Source organism: Plecotus auritus (assembly GCF_963455305.1).
Source record: "Plecotus auritus genome assembly, chromosome: 8".
NCBI lineage: Eukaryota > Metazoa > Chordata > Mammalia > Chiroptera > Vespertilionidae > Plecotus > Plecotus auritus.
The window spans coordinates 60,203,528-60,221,984 of record NC_137782.1 but is presented as its reverse complement, the minus strand read 5'-3'; the positions used below and the strand labels follow the sequence as shown (position 1 = coordinate 60,221,984).

General features: G+C 49.5%; 1 protein-coding gene across 1 annotated transcript; it reads left to right on the top strand.

Annotated features, from left to right (window-relative positions):
* The first annotated feature begins 5,604 nt into the window (after window positions 1–5,604).
* On the top strand, window positions 5,605–15,713 carry MYL9 (myosin light chain 9). The gene is made up of 4 exons (XM_080684637.1): window positions 5,605–6,020; window positions 9,011–9,220; window positions 11,948–12,109; window positions 12,928–15,713. The coding sequence occupies exons 2-4, from the start codon at window positions 9,037–9,039 to the stop codon at window positions 13,098–13,100; spliced, it is 519 nt and encodes a 172-aa protein (XP_080540763.1). The 5' UTR covers window positions 5,605–6,020; window positions 9,011–9,036; the 3' UTR covers window positions 13,101–15,713.
* Window positions 15,714–18,457: the final 2,744 nt, after the last annotated feature.

Below are 18,457 nucleotides of genomic sequence, written 5' to 3'. Positions count from 1 at the left end.
CACAAGGCCACTCTATCAACTCAAGGAGACTTAGGAGCTACCCTATACATAAAAACAAATACAAGGAAGCAGCCAAAATGTGAAGACAAAGAAACATATCACAGATGAAAGAAATGGAAGAAAGCAAAATACTGAATATAGAGTTCAAAACCACAGTTATAAGGTTACTCAAGAAACTTCTAGAAACCTCCGAGGAACTTAGACCTTCAAGGATCTTAGTGAGAATGCCAAAAAAAATGGAAAAGGACCAGTCAGAAATTAAGCATACACTGTCTGAAATAAAGAATAATATACAAGGATTCAACAGTAGACTAGAGGATCCCAAGAATCAAGTCAATGATTTGAAATACGAGGAAGCAAAAAACACCCAACCGGAAGAGCAAAAAGAAAAAAGAATCCAAAAATATGAAGATAGTGTAAGGAGCCTCGGGGACAACTTCAAGCATACCAACATCTGAATTACGGGGGTGCCAGAAGAAGAGAGAGAGCAAGATATTGAAAACCTATTTGAAGAAATAATGACAGAAAACTTCCCCTACCTGGTGAAAGAAATACACTTCAACTCCAGGAAGCGCAGAGAACCCCAAACAAGAGGAATCCAAAGAGAACCACACCAAGACACATCATAATTAAAATGCCAAGGGCAAAAGACAAAGAGAGAATCTTAAAAGCAGCAAGAGAAAAACAGTTAGTTACCTACACGGGAGCACCCATACGATTGTCAGCTGATTTCTCAACAGAAACTATGCAGGCCAGACGGGAGTGTCAAGAAATATTCAAAGTGATGAATAGCAAGAACCTACAACCAAGATTACTCTACCCAGCAAAGCTATCATGTAGAATTGAAGGTCAGATAAAGAGCTTCACAGATAAGAAAAAGCTAAAGGAGTTCATCACCACCAAACCAGTATTATATGAAACGCTGAAGGGTATTAAGAAGAGGAAGAAGAAGAAAAAGGTAAAGATAAAAAATTATGAACAACAAAGTGACAACAAATACATATCTATCAACAAGTGAATCTAAAAATCAAATGAATAAAAAATCTGATGAACAGAATAAACTGGTGAATGGAATAGAATCAGGAGCATGGAAACAGAACAGACTGACAATTCTCAGAGGGAAGGGGGTGTGGGGGTTGCAGGAAGAGATTAGACAAAGATCTTATATGCATGTATGCAGTACCTATGGACACAGAAAATAGGGTGGCAAGGGCCTGGGGTGGGGTGGGAACTGGGTGGAGGGGAGCTATGGGGGGAAAAAAGAGGGACATCTATAATAATATCAACAATAAAGATTAAAAAAAGAAAAGAGCACAGACCTCTGTTGCAGGCTCAGGTGATCAGGAAGGCTGCACCACTGGGCCCTACAGAACACCTACTACATAAGGCCACTCTATCAAGTATGGGAGATGTAGCAGCTCTACCTAATACAGGGAACCCCATTTCTCTAACTTAATTTGTTCTGGAAGGCTGTTCGAAAATCAAATCATTTTTTCCCATTAGAAATAATTTAAATTGAATTAATCCATTCCAGACCCCCAAATGATTCCATCTTTTAACCTTGCTTATACACAGTATATGTATAATGTACTGTTTATAAATAAGCACTTCTTACCTTAAATTATTAAACACCCCCTACTAGCTTTAAACAATTTTTTTATATATCACTGCCTCAGAAATGCTATCACCAGCTAACTGCTTTTCATTTATCCAATCAAAACAGTTTTTCTACCTATTCAATTGCCTGTAATTGTTGTTTTGTGAGCACTTTCACACCCTTTGCAACATTAGCACTCTTGATGGCCTCTTTATGTTTTAAGACTGTGCTAATCATTGATTTCCCCAGCAACAAAAGCATTCTCTCCTTTGTTTGTTGCCTGAGACACTATTTATCATGCTGAGGTATCAGCATGAAAATGTTGGCAAGTTGAAAACCAACCGAAGTTTTGGTGTGACAACCAAGACATTTTTTCTGTGAACTTGGTTGACAACTGAATTGTTCGAGATGGGAGAGGTTTGAGAAACAAGGTTTGACTGTACATAAAAACACACATGGAAAAGCAGACAAAATGAAAAGACAAAGAAACATCTCCCAAATGAAACAATAGGAGAAATCTCTAGAAAAACAACTAAATGAAATAGAGTCAAGCAAATTACCAGATACAGCCCTGGCTGGTGTGCTCAATGGTTACAGTGCCAGCCTGCACACAGAAAGGTCGCAGGTTCAACTCCCAGTCCAGGGCACGTACCTGGGTTGCAGGTTCAATCCCTGGCCCCAGTCAGGGCATATGCAGGAGGCAACCAATCAATGAGTCTCTCTCACATCTCTCTCTCTCACATCTCTCTCTCTCTCTCTTTCTCTCTTCCTTCCTTTCTCCCTCCCTCCCTCTCTTGCACTCTTTAAAAAAATCAATGGGAAAAATATCCTCAGGTGAGTATTAACAAAAAATAATTTTTTTAATGAGTAAAGGATTTTTAAAAATATATCTTTATTGATTTCAGAGAGGGAGAGATAGAAACATCAATGATGAGAGAGAATCACTGACTGGCTACCTCCTGCACATCCCCTACTGAGGATAGAGCCCGAAACCCACACATGGACCCTTGACCTGAATTGAACCTGGGACCCTTCAGTCCACAGGCCTACATTCTATCCACTGAGCCAAACTGGCTAGGGCCAAAAAAAAATGTTTTTAATTAAAATTACCAGGTACAAAATTCAAAACAGTGGTTATAAGGATGCTCAAGGAACTCAGTGTAAACTTCAATAGCATAAAAAAGGACATGGGAACCATAAAAAAGAACCAGTCAGACATGAAGGATACACTAACTGAAATGAAGAATATATTACAGGGAATCAAGAGTGGAGTAGATAAAACAGAGAATCAAATCAGTGATATGGAAGATAAGGAAGCAGAAAAAAAACACACCCAACAGAAAAGAAAAAAGAAAAAAGATTCCAGAAAAATGAGGATAGTATAAGGAGCCTCTGGCACAACTTCAAACCTGCCAACATTCACATCATGGGAGTGCTGGAAAGAGAAGCAAGAGAGCAAGAAATTGAAAACCTATTTGAAAAAATAATAACAGCCCTGACCGGTTTGGCTCAGTGGATAGAGCGTCGGCCTGCGGGCCAAGGGTCCCAGGTTCAATTCCGGTCAGGGGCATACACCTTGGTTGCGGGCACATGCCCGGTGGGGAGTGTGCAGGAGGCAGCTGATTGATGTTTCTCTCTCATCGATGTTTCTAGCTCTCTATCCCTCTCCCTTCCTCTCTGTAAAAAATCAATAAAATATATTAAAAAATAATAATGACAGAAAACTTCCATAATCTGGGAAACAAAATAGACATACAAGTCCAGGGAGTGCAGAGGGTCCGAACAAGAGGAACCCAAAGAGACCCACACCAAGACACATCATAATTAAAATGCCAAGGGTTAAAGATAAAGAGAAACTCTTAAAAGCAGCAAGAGAAAAGCAGTTACCTAAAAGGGAGCTCCCATAAGACTGTCATCAGAAACTTTGCAAGCCAGAGGTACTGGCTAATATATCAAAGTGCCCTGGCTGGTGTGGCTCAGTTGGTTGAGTGCCATCCCATGCACTGAGAGGTCACCAGTTCAATTCCCTGGTCAGGGCACGTCCTCAGATTGCAGGCTTGAGTCCCAGTAGAGAGCGTGCAGGAGGCAGCCAATCGATGGTTCTCTCTCATCAACGTTTCTCTCTCTCTCTCTCCCTCTCCCTTCTGCTCTCTAAAAAAATCAATTTAAAAACACATATATTTTTTTTAAATTCACTCCCTCTCCCCCACCTCAGAATTTGCTATGTCCCTTTATTTAAAAAAGAAAAGAAAAGAAATATTCAAAATGATGCAAAGCAAGGACCGTCCTAGAACCATGATTACTCTACCCACAAAAACTATCATTCAGGACAGATAAAGAACTTCCCAGACAATAAGAAGCTAAAGGAGTTCATCTCCACCAAAGCAGTATTACAAGAAATGTTAAAGGGTCTCCTTTAAAAAGAAGTAAAAGAAGCATGAACTCCCCCTCCCAGGAGTAAGCCCAAGCCTTTCCCTTCCCCCTCTTCCCTCTCAGTCATGCATCTCCTAAACTCTAAGGGATCCTGTAAGATTTGCAACCAGGCTAACCCCAGCTCATCCCAGGCTAACCTCCTGAACCTGTCTCCAAGCCCCACTTTTTTTCTCTCTTCTCAGTGAGCCAAAGCAGCACCATCTAGGCTCTCTCTCCTGTTGTTTCTTCTATTTGAGCCCTTCCTTGCTTCACTGTTCCCAGCTTTAATAAACATGCTCTCAAAATAAAAATATGAACAAAATGGCCATAAATATATATGTATCAACAATTACTTTAAATGCAAATGGACTAAATGTTCCAATCAAAAAAGGCATAGAGTGACTGTATAGATAACAAAACAAGACCCTTACATATGCTGTTTACAAGAGACTCACTTCAGATGGAAAGACACACACAGACTGAAAGTAAAGGGATAGAGAAAGATAGTTCATGAAAATGGAAACAGAAAAACAAAGAAGCTAGAGTAGCAATACTTATACCAGACAAGAAGACTGTAAAACAAAGGCTATAACAAGAGACAAAGAAGGACCCAGTAACTCCACTTCTGGGTATTTATCCAAAGAAACCCGAAACACTAAATCGAAAAGACATATATACATCCCTGTGTTTACTGCAGTATTATTTACAATAGCAGGATAAGGAAGCAACCTAAGTGTCCATCCATAGATGAATGGATAAAGAAGTGGTATGTACAAAGGAATATGACTCAACCATAAGAAAGAATGAAATCTTGCAATTTGCAACAACATGGATGGGCCTAGAGAGTATTATGTTAAGTGAAATAAGTCAGAGAAAGACAAACGCCAGATGATTTCACTTATATATATGGAATCGAAAAAACAAAATAAACAGCCCTGGGTAGGTAGCTCAGTTGGTTACATCACCATCCTGATATGCCAAGGCTGCGGGTTTGATCCATGGTCAGGACTCGCTCAATGAGCCTAGTCAGTGTGGCTCAGTGGTTGAGCATCAACATATGCACCAAGAGGTCATCCGGTTTGATTAGCAGTCAGTCAGGGCACATGCCCAGATTTGGGGCTCGATCCCCAGTGCGGGGCATGCAGGAGAGAAACATCAATGTTTGAGAGACACCTTGACTGGCTGCCTCCGGCACGAACCCTTTGGGGAATGGAGAGCAAACCCACAAGGGAGGTACGTGCCCTTGACCAGGAATTGAACCTGGGGCCCTTCGGTGGGCAGGCTGACGCTATAATCACTGAGCGCACTGGTCAGAGCTGGACAGGTTACAAGACTCTTTCAGCCACTCGCCCCTGAATCCTCATCACCACCCTCCATTTTACAGGAGGTGGGCTGTCACCAGCTTAGTCCTGCCTAACCCCCAACTGCGCCCCTCACCGCAGGGGCCTGACTAGTGGCCTTGGCGTGAGGACAGCGGCTCCTCTCTGACGCGCCTCCTCTCTGGGACTGGAAAACAGCCATACTTGGTCTGGCGGAAGGAAGGCCTCCCCCAGGGATGGCGCCGGGCAGTGGGGCCTTGGGGGGAAAGCGGGGGGGGGGGGGGGGGGTAGGCTCTGAGAACTGGAGGTCCCTGGATGTCTTGCTGGCCTCGCTGGAGAGGGGACGGCCCAGCTAAATCCCCCTCCGCAGGCTGCGGGGAGGAGGGAGGGGGGCACTCACCCCATCACCTCCCCCATCACCTCCCCCATCTCCAAGAGGGCCCTAGTCGCAGGAAGAGGGGTGTGAGGATCACCAGTAGCGCCCCCGCCTTCCAGCCCAAGGGTGGAGGCCAAATAAGGGCCGGATTGGCTGCCCAGGCCCCGCCCCACAGTGCGCACATTCTTCTGCCTTGTAAGGCCCGGCAGCCCGCCCCCACTCAGCCCAGTGCCTCCCCCGACGGCGGCTCCGCACCCGGCTAGCACCCGGCTCCGCACCAGCTCTGCGCACCGAAAGAGAACCTTCTCCGCACCAGGTGGGCGCCTCCCAGGTGGTCTCGAGTAGGCGGTATGACGGCCGGCAGGAACTTGGGGCCGGCCCCATGGATGGGATGTCGGGGAGTCTCTGGGCAGCGACAGCCGTTGTGGGTTTGGGGCTGCGACGTGGCTCGGGTCCCACAGGGATTCTGGCGGGACCGGGCAGCAGGGGACTGTTCTGGGCTCTGGGAACCAGGGGTCCTTTGGCAAAGGAAGACTGTCGGGTCCCTTGGCTGTGGAGTCGCCAAGCCCAGAGCTCCGGTGCCGGGAATCGGGCAGGGGGCTGTGGCTGCAGGTGGTCCCTGCCCTGGTAGACAGTCCCATGTCATGTGTGTGTCGGACAGAAAACAGCCCTGTCAGGCTCCATGAGCTCCCTCCAGAACATATTGTCCTGGGGCAGGGGAGAGGGATGGACGGGGTAACCCCACCCCGTACGCACCAAAGCTGTGTGCCAGGCTGCCCATTTGTGCCTGTTGCCTGGGGAAGGTCTGCCAAGGGCCCCTGTGGGCTCACCCCTGGGGGGCTCAGCCCTAGGGCTGGACAAGAGACTCTGGCCCTGCTCTTCCCCAGCCCTCCAGCTACTCAGTCAGGTAACAGCCCCAGATGAGGTGGGCTCACTAGCGAGGCATCTGGCACTGCCAGCCTCAGGGACCATGAGGTAATGGGGAGCACAGGCCTTGTCTTTGCTGTTATGGGGCAGGTGGCACCTAGTTACAGCCAAGTACCAACTCTCTGATCCCTGGTGTCCAGGACCCCAAGTCGGGGCAGGTGAAGACCCCAGGGCTAAGGGCCCAGCCTATCTCTGACCCCAGTTCTTCAACCAAGCCTAGAAACTGCCTCTGGTCACACAGAGCCCTCAGCTGCCACATGAGCCTCTTAGGATATATGTTTCCTCTGTACTCAGGCCTGGAGGGCACCAAGGGCCATTTGCCACCCATTGACCCAAGCCCAGCCCCAGGGTCCTGGCTCCCTATTGAACTTCACCCCTCTCATGGGCATTCCACTTCCCTTCTTAAGTCTCAATTCTTTTAACTGCATACTGGGGCACCCCGTCCCCCCTTCCCAAGATTGCTAGAATGGACAAACTGTAAAGTTCTGTGCTCTCAGTCATGAAGGCAGAGGGGCCCATCCAGTATCAGAGCTGTGGTGAGCTCCTGGTCATTCCTGCCTCTGGCCGTGGCTCCCTCCTCCTGGCCAGGTCTGCCCTAGAGCTTTGCAGATGTGAATGATGATGACCATCACAGCCGTTGCTGGGTACAGCGGACTTCTCCTTGGCTGCCTCCTGTGGGTGCCATCAAAGTTCCCCAAGAGCACCCGGCTTAGGGAAGGATTGGGCCCCTAAAAGCACTAAACCACAGGAGGGAATGGCACTCCCTGCTGATGGCACCGTCCCACCCATGGGTGAGAAGGGCTCTTGCCTGCCTACCCCGGAGCATGTGAGGGCCAGGTGTGTCGGCCGAGTGGGACACAGCAGCCAGTGTCTCCTGACTATAGGCCTCTGTGGCCCTTGGGTAAGGGCTGGGGTGGCCAGGCTCCCATCTCAGGAAATAAGATCTCCAAGGCCAAAACCCGAGAATGACTTGAACATGATCATAGGACAGAGGCCTGGAGACAGCTCGGGGAGCACTCACAGCCACACAATTTGGGGTTAAAAAAAGGAGGCAGAAAAGGCTTCTGGAGGCCCTGGACCAAGGGGTTCAGCACAGGAAAGAGGAGGCAGCAGCCTGGAGCTTGGCCAGGCCCAAACTGCTCTAGCCGAGAGCCATACAAGCACTTGGCCTTTAGGGGCAGTCCCCACAACCATGACAAGGGTTCAGGGGAAAAGCCCTTTGTTGGGCCTGAGTTTCCCCGTCTGTATAGTAGGGACAGTAGACCAGCCACAGTTGCCCTCACCGTCATTTGACAAACAAGCATCTATTAGCCCCACTGTGGGCTTTGGTGTACACTGGGATTTGCGACAGCCTGACTAATGGTGAGGGAGAGACCTTTACATGCTGATTGGCAAAGCAAAGGTGAGGAACTGCTCCCCAAGGGGTGTCTCAAGAACTAGGCTGGAGAAGAAGCACATCCCAGGGGGAGAGTCCAAGAAGGAAAGTCTGGGGGTACCTAGGGTACAGCTTAAGGTCCAGCTGGGCAGGACCACAGGGGCAGGAGGGACAGTGAGGGTCCCGGGGTCAGCCAGAAAGAAGGGCCTTGAATACCAGGCTGAGGGGCCAGACTTGTTCTGGGTGGTGCAGGAACCTTTGAGGGCTTGAAGGTGAAGTGACAGGTGCAGGTCTCAGTCTGTATGAATGGGAGAGACTGGCCAGAGGCTAAAAGACCAGGTCTAAAGAAGGGGGACAAGAAGCTGGCTTCTCAGCCTGAGGGGGCCTCAGGCCCCTATAAGCATTGAGGAATGAGAATAAGGAGTGGGACCACCCATCTAGGGGCTGGTCAAGTGTGGGCAGCTGTGGGGAGGGAAACTGCCCAGAGCCCTGGCCTTCCAGAACCTCCAGAGCAGGGAGCACAGAGGGATGGGGAGGAGGAGAGGGGAGGAGGAATGTCAGGAATGCAGGGCCACAGATCCAGCTCCTTCCTGCTGGGGGGTGGCAGGGAGCCCCACCTTGTCATTTGAGAGATGAACAGTTTGTAAATGCTATTAGGGATTAAAAGAGGTAAGTATGGAAATGGCTGGCATTGAACCCAATCCTAAGCATTTTACCCAAACAGTCACAGCAAAAATAATGCACTCCGCGCCTGGCACCGTTCCAGGGCCTTCTTGGGCACTAAGTCAATCAATCACTACTTCTGGGCCCTCCTCATGTCCCCAGTCCCAGATGAGGAAACTCACTCAGAGAGACAGAGGAAGTTAAAGGGTCTTGCATGTTTGCTTTGGGGTGAGCTGAGTGGCAGGAGCCCCAAGCCTGTGGGAGGCCTTGAATGCCAGGCATAGGCATGACAGTTGCTCTGGCTGAGTCACAGGCTCTCCCCCTACATGCACTTCCTGCAGGGAAGCCCCACCCACCTGAAGCCAAGATGTCCAGCAAGCGAGCCAAGGCCAAGACCACCAAGAAGCGGCCACAGAGGGCCACATCCAATGTCTTTGCGATGTTTGACCAGTCCCAGATCCAGGAGTTTAAGGAGGCCTTCAACATGATCGACCAGAACCGAGATGGCTTCATTGACAAGGAGGACTTGCATGACATGCTGGCCTCCCTGGGTGAGTAGGGACAGGAGTGGGTGGGGTCTAAGTGGGCCCGGGAAGGTTCTGCACCTGGAGTAGGCTGTAGGCCGTGCATCACTTACGGAGCACTTCCTGTGTAGTGACATGTGGTACCCACCCTGAGAGTAAGTGCCATTACTTTCCCCATTTAACAGATAGGGAAACTGAGGCACGGCAGTTCGGCAGACAGGCTCACTCCAGGGCAGGACTGCCTCAGGCAGATGTGTGGATTGGGCTGCCTTATACCATTTCATTTAAAGCAAGGGTGGAGAACCTTTTTTCTGACAACAGCCATTTGGATATTTATAACATCATTCACTAAATACACTGAGTGGCCAGATTATTATGATCTCTGAACACATAATAATCTGGCCACTCAGTGTGTGTGTATGTGTATGTGTGTGTGTGTGTGTGTGTGTGTGTGTATATATTAGAGGCCCAGTGCATGAATTCATGCATGGGTGGGATCTGGCCAGGGGGAGGGGATATGGGCGGTTGGCCGGCCCGTCTGCTGGTTGAACTCCTGGTTGAGGGGCCAATTTGCATATTAGCCTTTTATTATATAGGATATACCAGGGGTGGGCAAACTTTTTGACTCGAGGGCCACAATGGGTTCTTAAACTGAACCTGAGGGCCGGAACAAAAGCATGGATGGAGTGTTTGTGTGAACTAATATAAATTCAAAGTAAAGGAGCGGAGGGGAGAGCAAGAGAACCGGATAGAACAGCCGGATCCAGCCCGCGGGCCGTAGTTTGCCCACGGCTGGGATATACACTGAGTGGCCAGATTATTATGCATTCAGAGATCATAATAATCTGGCCACTCAGTGTATAATTTAATATAAATTTATGTTGCTATGAAAAAGCTCCTAGATTTATTGAATTTCAAGTCCCGTCTGTGGTTGCCTTGGCAGGACCAGACCAAATGATTTCGTGAGCCTTATAAGGCCTGCGGGCTGGACCTTCCCCACATGATTTAAAGAAAGGGGTCAGCGACTAAAAGAAAATCTGAACTGCATAGACTTCCCATTGTACAGATGGGGAAACTGAGGCTTAGAGGGGAGGCCAGAGCACCTCTGCTCCTTCGGGGGTCACCTGTGCCAGGCTCTCAGAGCCTCTCTGACTCCCGTGACTTCTTCAGAATCAGAATCTTAGAGCTGAAAGGGCTCAGGAATCTAGTTTCACCACTGCTCAGAGGGGGAAACTGAGCCCAGAGGCCAGGCCTCCAGACACCACCACCCCAGCCTGTGGCCCTGCCCCACACCCCTCCTCACATGCAGGCCAGACAGTCACCCTCAGCCCCAGTTCCAGGCGCCCCCTGTTTCCAGATGGGAGCATCTGGGCCAAACACTGGCTGGGGAAGAGGGAGCCTCTGGCAGCAGAGAAGGCAGCCTGTGGTAGTCAAGCCCCTAAGCTCTGGGGCCACATGGGCCTGTGTCATTCCCTGGCACTGCTCCTCACAGCTGGGTGGCCCCACTTGGTGCCTGTGGCCCTCATGCACCCACAGTGTTGTCTGGTGGGAGGACTGGGCAACCCTGAGTGGGAAGGGTGACATCAGACACTGCCCCCACCCTGGGCGCCAAACCTCTCCCAGCTTCCGGCCAGACTTACTTGAAGGTTCCCTCCCCAAGGAGGTCACCTGCAGGGAGGAAGACGGAGGCCTGACAAGGGGAGGGGCTGTGGGTCCTGATGTCAAAGCTCCTCCCAGGCCTCAGCCATCCCTGGGGACACAGCAGGGTGAGCGAGGCTCAGAGGAAACAGGGACACGAAGCTTCCTTCCCACTTATGAGAAGGGCCCTGAGCCCCAGAGACTTGCTGACAGCCCTGGGTGTCCACACAGAAAAACCCACTCCTGTTCGCAGCTCCTGTCAGTGGGTCCCCTGACCGGTCACCGCCTTCTGGTTAAGAACATTGCCCTCAGGTTAAAAAACAAGAGCAGCAAATAAAATAAGAAGCAGCAGCTCTGCAGGTATCAGAGTGTAAATTTCAAAGCAATTCTATTGAGTAGATGTGACCGTCATTCCCACTTAAACGAGGAAACAGAAGCTCAGAGAGGTTTAAGTAATTTGCCCACAGTCACACAGCTTCTAAGTGGTAGAGCTGGGATTTGAACTCAGCAGTTGATTAGAGTCCACAGGACTGTGCTAATTATTACGTGCATTTACAACCATTGCCTTCCTCATCTTCTTAATTCTCCTAAGAGGCAGGGGAAACTGAGGCATGGAGCCTTTGTGACACCAAACCTCACTGTTTTAACCACTTTTGAAACAGTGCCTAGAATCTGGGGTCTGGCTGCCTGGGTCCGAATGCTGGCTCCACTCTTTCCTCGCCGTGTGACCAAAGTCACCTCACCTCTGTGCCTCAGGTTCCACACACGTGAAGTGGGTGTAGGAATACTTGATCGTACAGAGTGATGCCAAGGTAGATGCAATATGGCAGGTGAAGCCCCAGACACAGTGAGCAGTCAGCAGATGGTAGCTCTTACATGTTCGAGAGCATTCCCGATCTCAGATATCCAGCCCAGAGGAGGAGACTCATCAAGGCCCCCATGAGAACCCCAAAGAGAGAGCAGTCAGACAGCTGGCTGCCCAGCGAGATGCCTACCAGTTTATAAAACTTCCTTTCACCTGTCTGTAGGACTCACACACTGGGCCATGAAGAGAGGGCCAGGGAGGCGGGAGGGGACGGGCGATGACAACAGGCATGAATGCCTCACCCGCCACAGGGAAGAACCCCACGGATGAGTACTTGGAGGGCATGATGAGCGAGGCCCCTGGACCCATCAACTTCACCATGTTCCTGACCATGTTTGGGGAGAAGCTGAACGGCACGGACCCTGAGGACGTGATCCGCAATGCCTTTGCCTGCTTCGACGAAGAGGCCTCAGGTGGGCAGCCTCCTGGAGGCCTGGACAGGGCTGGGGCCGCTGCCCCCACAGAGAACAGAAATCACCCTTCTGCTGGTTTTGGCACCAAAACTCTAAAAGACACATTGTTCCCTCTCCAAATGCTAAACCCAAACAGTCCACATCCACCAAGGCTTCCCACTTATTAGTTCACCTGCTGGCCCAACACACTCTGTCTCTGCTGTACATCTTTCCAGAAGCCAAACGATTTCAGGCCCTTTGGGCCAACAAGGTACAGACACCAGCCCACATCCTTAAATCTTCAGAAGGACTTCTTGTCCCATAGCTAGCTTTTCCCAGGGACAAGCCAGAGTGAGGCTGGTGGTGGTAGTTTCAGCAGTTTCTTGGGGACCACAGGCCTAAGTGTGCTCAGAACATTTTCCTGACTGCCTTCACAGCACTGTTTTCATCCCCATTTTCCAGTTCAAAAAGGCACAGAAGAGAGGGTAAGTAACTTGCCCAAGTCACACAGCTAGGAAGAAGGGGGATCAGCATTCAAACTCAGGCAGTAGAACCCTGGGGCTCATGCTCTAAAAGCAGGACATACCCAGTCCCCCACACTGAGCCCCAAGTTTCCCACAGAAATACCTCCCAGACAACGCCACTGCAGAACTCTATCTTCTGGGGCCCTGGCGAGCTAAAACTGACCAGAGGCCAGGGCTGTGTCATTTCCTGCAACCCCCTCCACCCCAATCGGCTACAAGGTCTACAAGGACTGGTGGGAGTGCTGAGGGGTGGGGGATGTTGGCTGTGTCCCAGCGTGAGTCCCTGTATCTCATGTACCTTGACCCCACCCCCAGGTTTTATCCATGAGGACCATCTTCGGGAGCTGCTCACCACCATGGGTGACCGCTTCACAGACGAGGAAGTGGACGAGATGTACCGTGAGGCACCCATTGACAAGAAAGGCAACTTCAACTACGTGGAGTTCACCCGCATCCTCAAACATGGTGCCAAGGAGAAAGACGACTAGGCCTCCCAAGCCCCCCATGTGCAGGCCCCTGTCCCTGTCACCTGCTCCACACACACACACAGTCTGCACCTGCTCATGCCCAGGGGACCCACTCAGGGAAGCCTCCCTCTGAGGGGTTAGGGCCCAGCTCCCAGTGGGGGAAACAGGCCAGAGAGGCAGTGCCAGGCAAGGATCACAGCCACTGTGAGGCAGGTGTGCCCACTGTGACCCTCCAAGAAAGGATCATCTAGGGAGCTGGGCCAGAGGGCTGGGCCTGAAGGTGCCAAGGGAAGGTCCCGAATGAGAGCCCAGGCTCAGCTGTTGCCTGCCCACCCCCGGGCTGTCCCCACAGGAAGGGCCTGCACCACTTCAAGGGCACCCCATGCGGGGCATGAAGCCCTTTCCCAGACACTGCCACAAACTCACGAACCTCACCACACACGGTCCTCCAGAGGGCAGGGTGACAGAGCCCCTTCTGCCCTGCCCCAGAACACCCCTACCCACGGGGAGTGGGCTTCTCTGGGAGGCGGAGTCTAATAGAAGGCTGAACACTGCTCTGGTCCGTGTGTCTGTGGTCTGTGAAATTAAGGGTCCAAGAGACTCCAAACACCCTCCCACCCTCTCCCATCCCCAATGGCTACTCATTCCTCCCCTCCACCCCCAACTCCCAAGGTCCAGCTGCGACCAGACCAGCATCGGGGAGTGGATAGAGGTGCTGAGGGAAACAGCCTCCTGGGAGGTAGAGGGCAGAGTGGGGAGGAACTACCGGAATCACCATAGTAAATCCCAGTGGAGGTTCTGGGCCCCTGCGGGGTCAGGGGTCAAGGTCATATGGCCTTTAGGACTAGAGCCTGCATCTCCAGGATCACCTCAGTGTTCCTGGAAAAACAAAGTCTTTGGAAACTGAGAGGGGCACAGTGGCTCAGGGATGGAGGTGGGAATGAGCTGCTGTTTCACAGATTGCTGAGGTTAGCTTCAGGCAGCCACCAGGGGTGCTCTGTACTGCACCCGCCATGGCTAGAGGGTCATTTCAGTCACGTGAGTAGCAATCCAGCTGGCACAGCTTTTTGCACATGCGGTGAGTCTGGCAGAGCTGGTATCCCTCTTGATTTGAATGATGGGGACACTGACAACAGTGCCTGGGGCTTAGGAGGAATGGAAATATTGCCAGAATGAACCAAGAACTAAGAAGGGCAGGGACTGCCTAAGGTCACCTAGTGTAAGTGGGGCATAGGGAGGGCTTGACCCCACCTTCGGGACCCTCCAGGAGGCTCAGGCCAGGACTGGACATATCCCACCTGATCCCAGCAAAGGTCAGGGAGCAGGTGAGGGCCTGCCTGGCTTAGTCCTACTGCCTTTCCTGAGGGTCACTCAGAGCCATTCAGCCACAGCACACAGTAAAGGCCGGAGATCAGCACCAAGGGAGTGCTGAGCACTAAGGGGACCCCACCCTGGCCCAGGAGGCCCTAACCTCCTACAGCCTCTGCTCTACCTCAGCGCCATGCCCTAGTCAGAACCCCACGAAACCCCTCTTGCCTCCAAAGTGAGCCCCATGAGTCACTGACCTCAACTCCACACAGAGCCAACTCCAATCAAGTTCCAATTGGGCCCCAAGTACTACCCCAGGTTCAGTCCCAGCCAAACCCTTGACCCTGGCCCTAGACTATGTGCCCTGTGTGACCCTCAGCCCAACCCAGTGCTGAGCCTGACTACCCACTCACTGCAGCCGGCCCTGAGGGAGTCCCAGATCACTGGCCACACAGGCCTGACACCAGGGTCACAGGTCATTCTGCAGAGCCACTGTGGAAACCAAAGGCTTTCCTGGAAGAAGGCAGGGACATGTGGTTCCATAACCACATTGGTGGAGGGACAGACAAACGTATCAATGGAATGGAGAGTCCAGAAACAGACACACACATTTGTAGAACTTGTTATATGACAAAGGGATCAGTGGGGAAAGGAGGGACTCACTAAATGGAGCTGACACCCACTGAGGGGGCTACAGTGAAAACATCCCCAATACCAAGTACTGGTGAGGGTGAGAATGGGGAATACCTAGAATTCTCACACACTACAGAAGGGGTACAAACAGGTACAACCACTTTGGAAAACTTTGGCTAAAGCTGAACAGACATCTACCCTAGGATTCAGCAATTCCTCTGCTAAGTATGTATACACCCAACAGAAATGTGGACAAAAATGCTCACAGCAGCACCACTATGATAGCCTTAGACTAGACACAACCCAATCTGCCCAACAGAATGGACAAAGGAATGACAATGAACCACAGCTCCGTGCACCGGCACGGATACATCTCACCAACATGTCAAGTACAAAAAGCAGGCACAGGATTCAATCAAGAGAGAGAAACCACACTGGTTATTTCAACAGCGATTACTTAATATAGATAACTGGTAACTAGGTATAAAGTTTAAGTTAAGTAACAAAGTGTAAAAAAAAGAACACAACACAAGCCTTTTGAAAATATGGGTGGAAGTACAAGACACAACAGAAAATTTGAATAGAGTGATCCACACAAAGAAAGTGAAAGTAAAATATTTGCAAATCATGTATCTCATAAGACACTTGTATATAAATCACTCACAAACTCAATAAAGAGAAATAACCCAATTTAAAAGGGCAAAGTATATGAAAAGTCATTTCTCCAACGAAGATATGCCAATAAGCAAACAAACACAAAGATGCTCAACATCGTTAGGCATTGGGAAATGGATGGCAATAACAACAACAACAACAAAAAGTAACTAGTGTTGGGGAGGATGGGGAGAAATCAGAACCCTCCACACCGCTGGAAGAAATGTAAAATAGTACAGGTGTTTTGGAAAATAGTCTGACAGTTCCTCAAAAGGTTAAACAGAGACTTTCCACACGACTCAGCAATTCCAAAAAAAGAAAAGCATACATCCACACAAAAACTTGTACACACAAATGTTTATAAACGCATTATTCAAAATAGTACCCCCCGCAAAAAAAAATAGAAACTACTAGATGTCCAGCAACTGATGAATGGATAAGTAAATATGGTAGTGCCACACACTGGAGTATTATTCAGCAGCTAAAAGAATGAAGTACTGATTCACACTACTACATAATATACCTCAAAACATCATGCTATGTGATAAAAGCTCTTAACAAAAGACTACATGCAGTGTGGGGCAAAAGTAGGTTTACAGTTGTTTATGGAAGATAATACAATAATCCTATCTAATAAAAGAGTAATATGCAAATTGACCATCACTCCAACACATAAGATGGCCACCACAAGATGGCCAGCAGGGGAGGGCAGTTGGGAGGGATCAGGCCTGCAAGGGCGGGCAATTGTGGGCGATCAGGCCAGCAGGGGAGGGCAGTTGGGAGGGACCAGGCCTGCAAGGGAGGGCAGTTGTAGGCAATCAGGCCAGCAGAGGAGGGCAGTTGGGAGGAACCAGGCCTGCAAGGGAGGGCAATTGGGGGCGATCAAGCCTGCAGGGGAGGGCAGTTAGGGGTGACCAGGCCAGCAGAGGAGGGAAGTTGGGGGCGACCAGGCCTGCATGGAAGGGCAGTTGGGGGGGACCCAGGCATGCAGGGGAGGGCAGTTAGGGGTGACCAGGCCTGCAGGGGAAGGCAGTTAGGGGTGACCAGGTCTGCAGGGGAGGGCAGTTAGGAGCAATCAGGCTGGCAGGGGTGCAGTTAGGCATGAATCAGGCTGGCAGGGGAGTGGTTAGGGGGTGATCAGGCTGGCAGGAAGAAGCGATTAGGGGCAATCAGGCAGGCAGGCAGGCAGGTGAGCGGGTGGGAGCCAGCAGTCCTGGATTGTGAGAGGGATCCCAGATTGGAGAGGGTGCAGGCTGGGCTGAGGGACACACACACCCCTGTGTACCAATTTCGTGCACCGGGCCTCTAGTTAACTATAAGAACAAACCTGTGTTTCAAGTACTCACAGCTGTTAACCTACGTTAGCCCACCCTGTATTGCATGATACTATTGATATGACATGTCCAAAACAGGCAAATCTATGAAGAATAAGGGAGACTAGTGTTGGCCTATGGCTAGGGTAGGGAAGGCGCAGAGGGCCAGTAAAATTCGATTGTGTTGATGGTTGGGCAACTCTTTAAATATGCTAAAATTAACTGAACTGCACACTTTATTTTTGTTAAATAAATCTTTATTGTTCAGATTATTATAATTGTTCCTCTTTTTTTATTCCCCCATAGCTCCCCTCCACCTGATTCCCTACCCCACCCCATGCCCTGACGCCCCGCCACTGTCTTCATCCATAGGTGTAAGATTTTTGTCCAATCTCTTCCCGCACCCCTCAAACCCCCATCCCCTTGAGAATTGTCAGTCCACTCCCTTTCTATGTCCCTGATTCTATTATATTCAGCAGTCCATTCTGTTCATCAGATTTCCCATTCACTTGATTTTTAGATTCACTTGTTGGTAGGTATGTATTTGTTGTCATTTTGTTGTTCATAATTTTTATCTTTACCTTTTTCTTCTTCTTCCTCTTCTTAAAGAATACCCTTCAGCATTTCATATAATCCTGGTTTGGTGGTGATGAACTCCTTTAGCTTTGTCTTGTCTGTTAAGCTCTTTATCTGACCTTCAATTCTGAATGATAGCTTTGCTGGGTAGAGTAATCTTGGTTGTAGGTTCTTGCTGTTCATCACTTTGAATATTTCTTGCCACTCTCTTCTGGCCTGCATAGTTTCTGTTGAGAAATCAGCTGACAGTCGTATGGGTGCTCCCTTGTAGGTAACCAACTGTTTTTCTCTTGCAGCTTTCAAGATTCTCTCTTTGTCTTTTGCCCTTGGCATTTTAATTATGATGTGTCTTGGTGTGGTCCTCTTTGGAATCCTCTTGTTTGGGGTTCTGTGCACTTCCTGGACTTGTAAGTCTATTTCTTTCACCAGGTAGGGAAAGTTTTCTGTCATTATTTCTTCTAATAGGGTTTCAATATTTTGCTCTCTCTCTTCTTCTGGCACCCCCATAATTCGGATGTTGGTACGCTTGAAGTTGTCCCACAGGCTCCTTACACTATCTTCATATTTTTGGATTCTTTTTTCTTTTTGTTTTTCTGGTTGGGTGTTTTTTGTTTCCTCATATTTCAGATCTTTGGTTTGATTCTTGGGGTCCTTTGATCTACAGTTGAATTTCTGTATATTCTTTATTTCAGACAGTGTATGCTTAATTTCTGACTGGTCCTTTTCCATTTTTTTGGCATTCTCATTAAGGTCCTTGAAGGTCTCACTAAGCTCCTCGGAGGTCTCATCAAGTTTCTCGGCGGTTTTTAGAAGATTCTTGAGTAACCTTACAAATGTGGTTTTGAACTCTATGATTCAGTAGTTTGCTTTCCTCCATTTCTTTCATTTGTAACA

What these genes read in the sequence shown, in the direction of transcription:
- MYL9 (XM_080684637.1), top strand. Translation starts at nt 9,037, where the DNA reads ATGTCCAGCAAGCGAGCCAAGGCCAAGACCACCAAGAAGCGGCCACAG. An exon ending in TGACATGCTGGCCTCCCTGG is followed by an intron (nt 9,221 to 11,947) that starts GTGAGTAGGGAC and finishes CACCCGCCACAG; the next exon opens with GGAAGAACCCCACGGATGAG. An exon ending in CTTCGACGAAGAGGCCTCAG is followed by an intron (nt 12,110 to 12,927) that starts GTGGGCAGCCTC and finishes CCCCACCCCCAG; the next exon opens with GTTTTATCCATGAGGACCAT.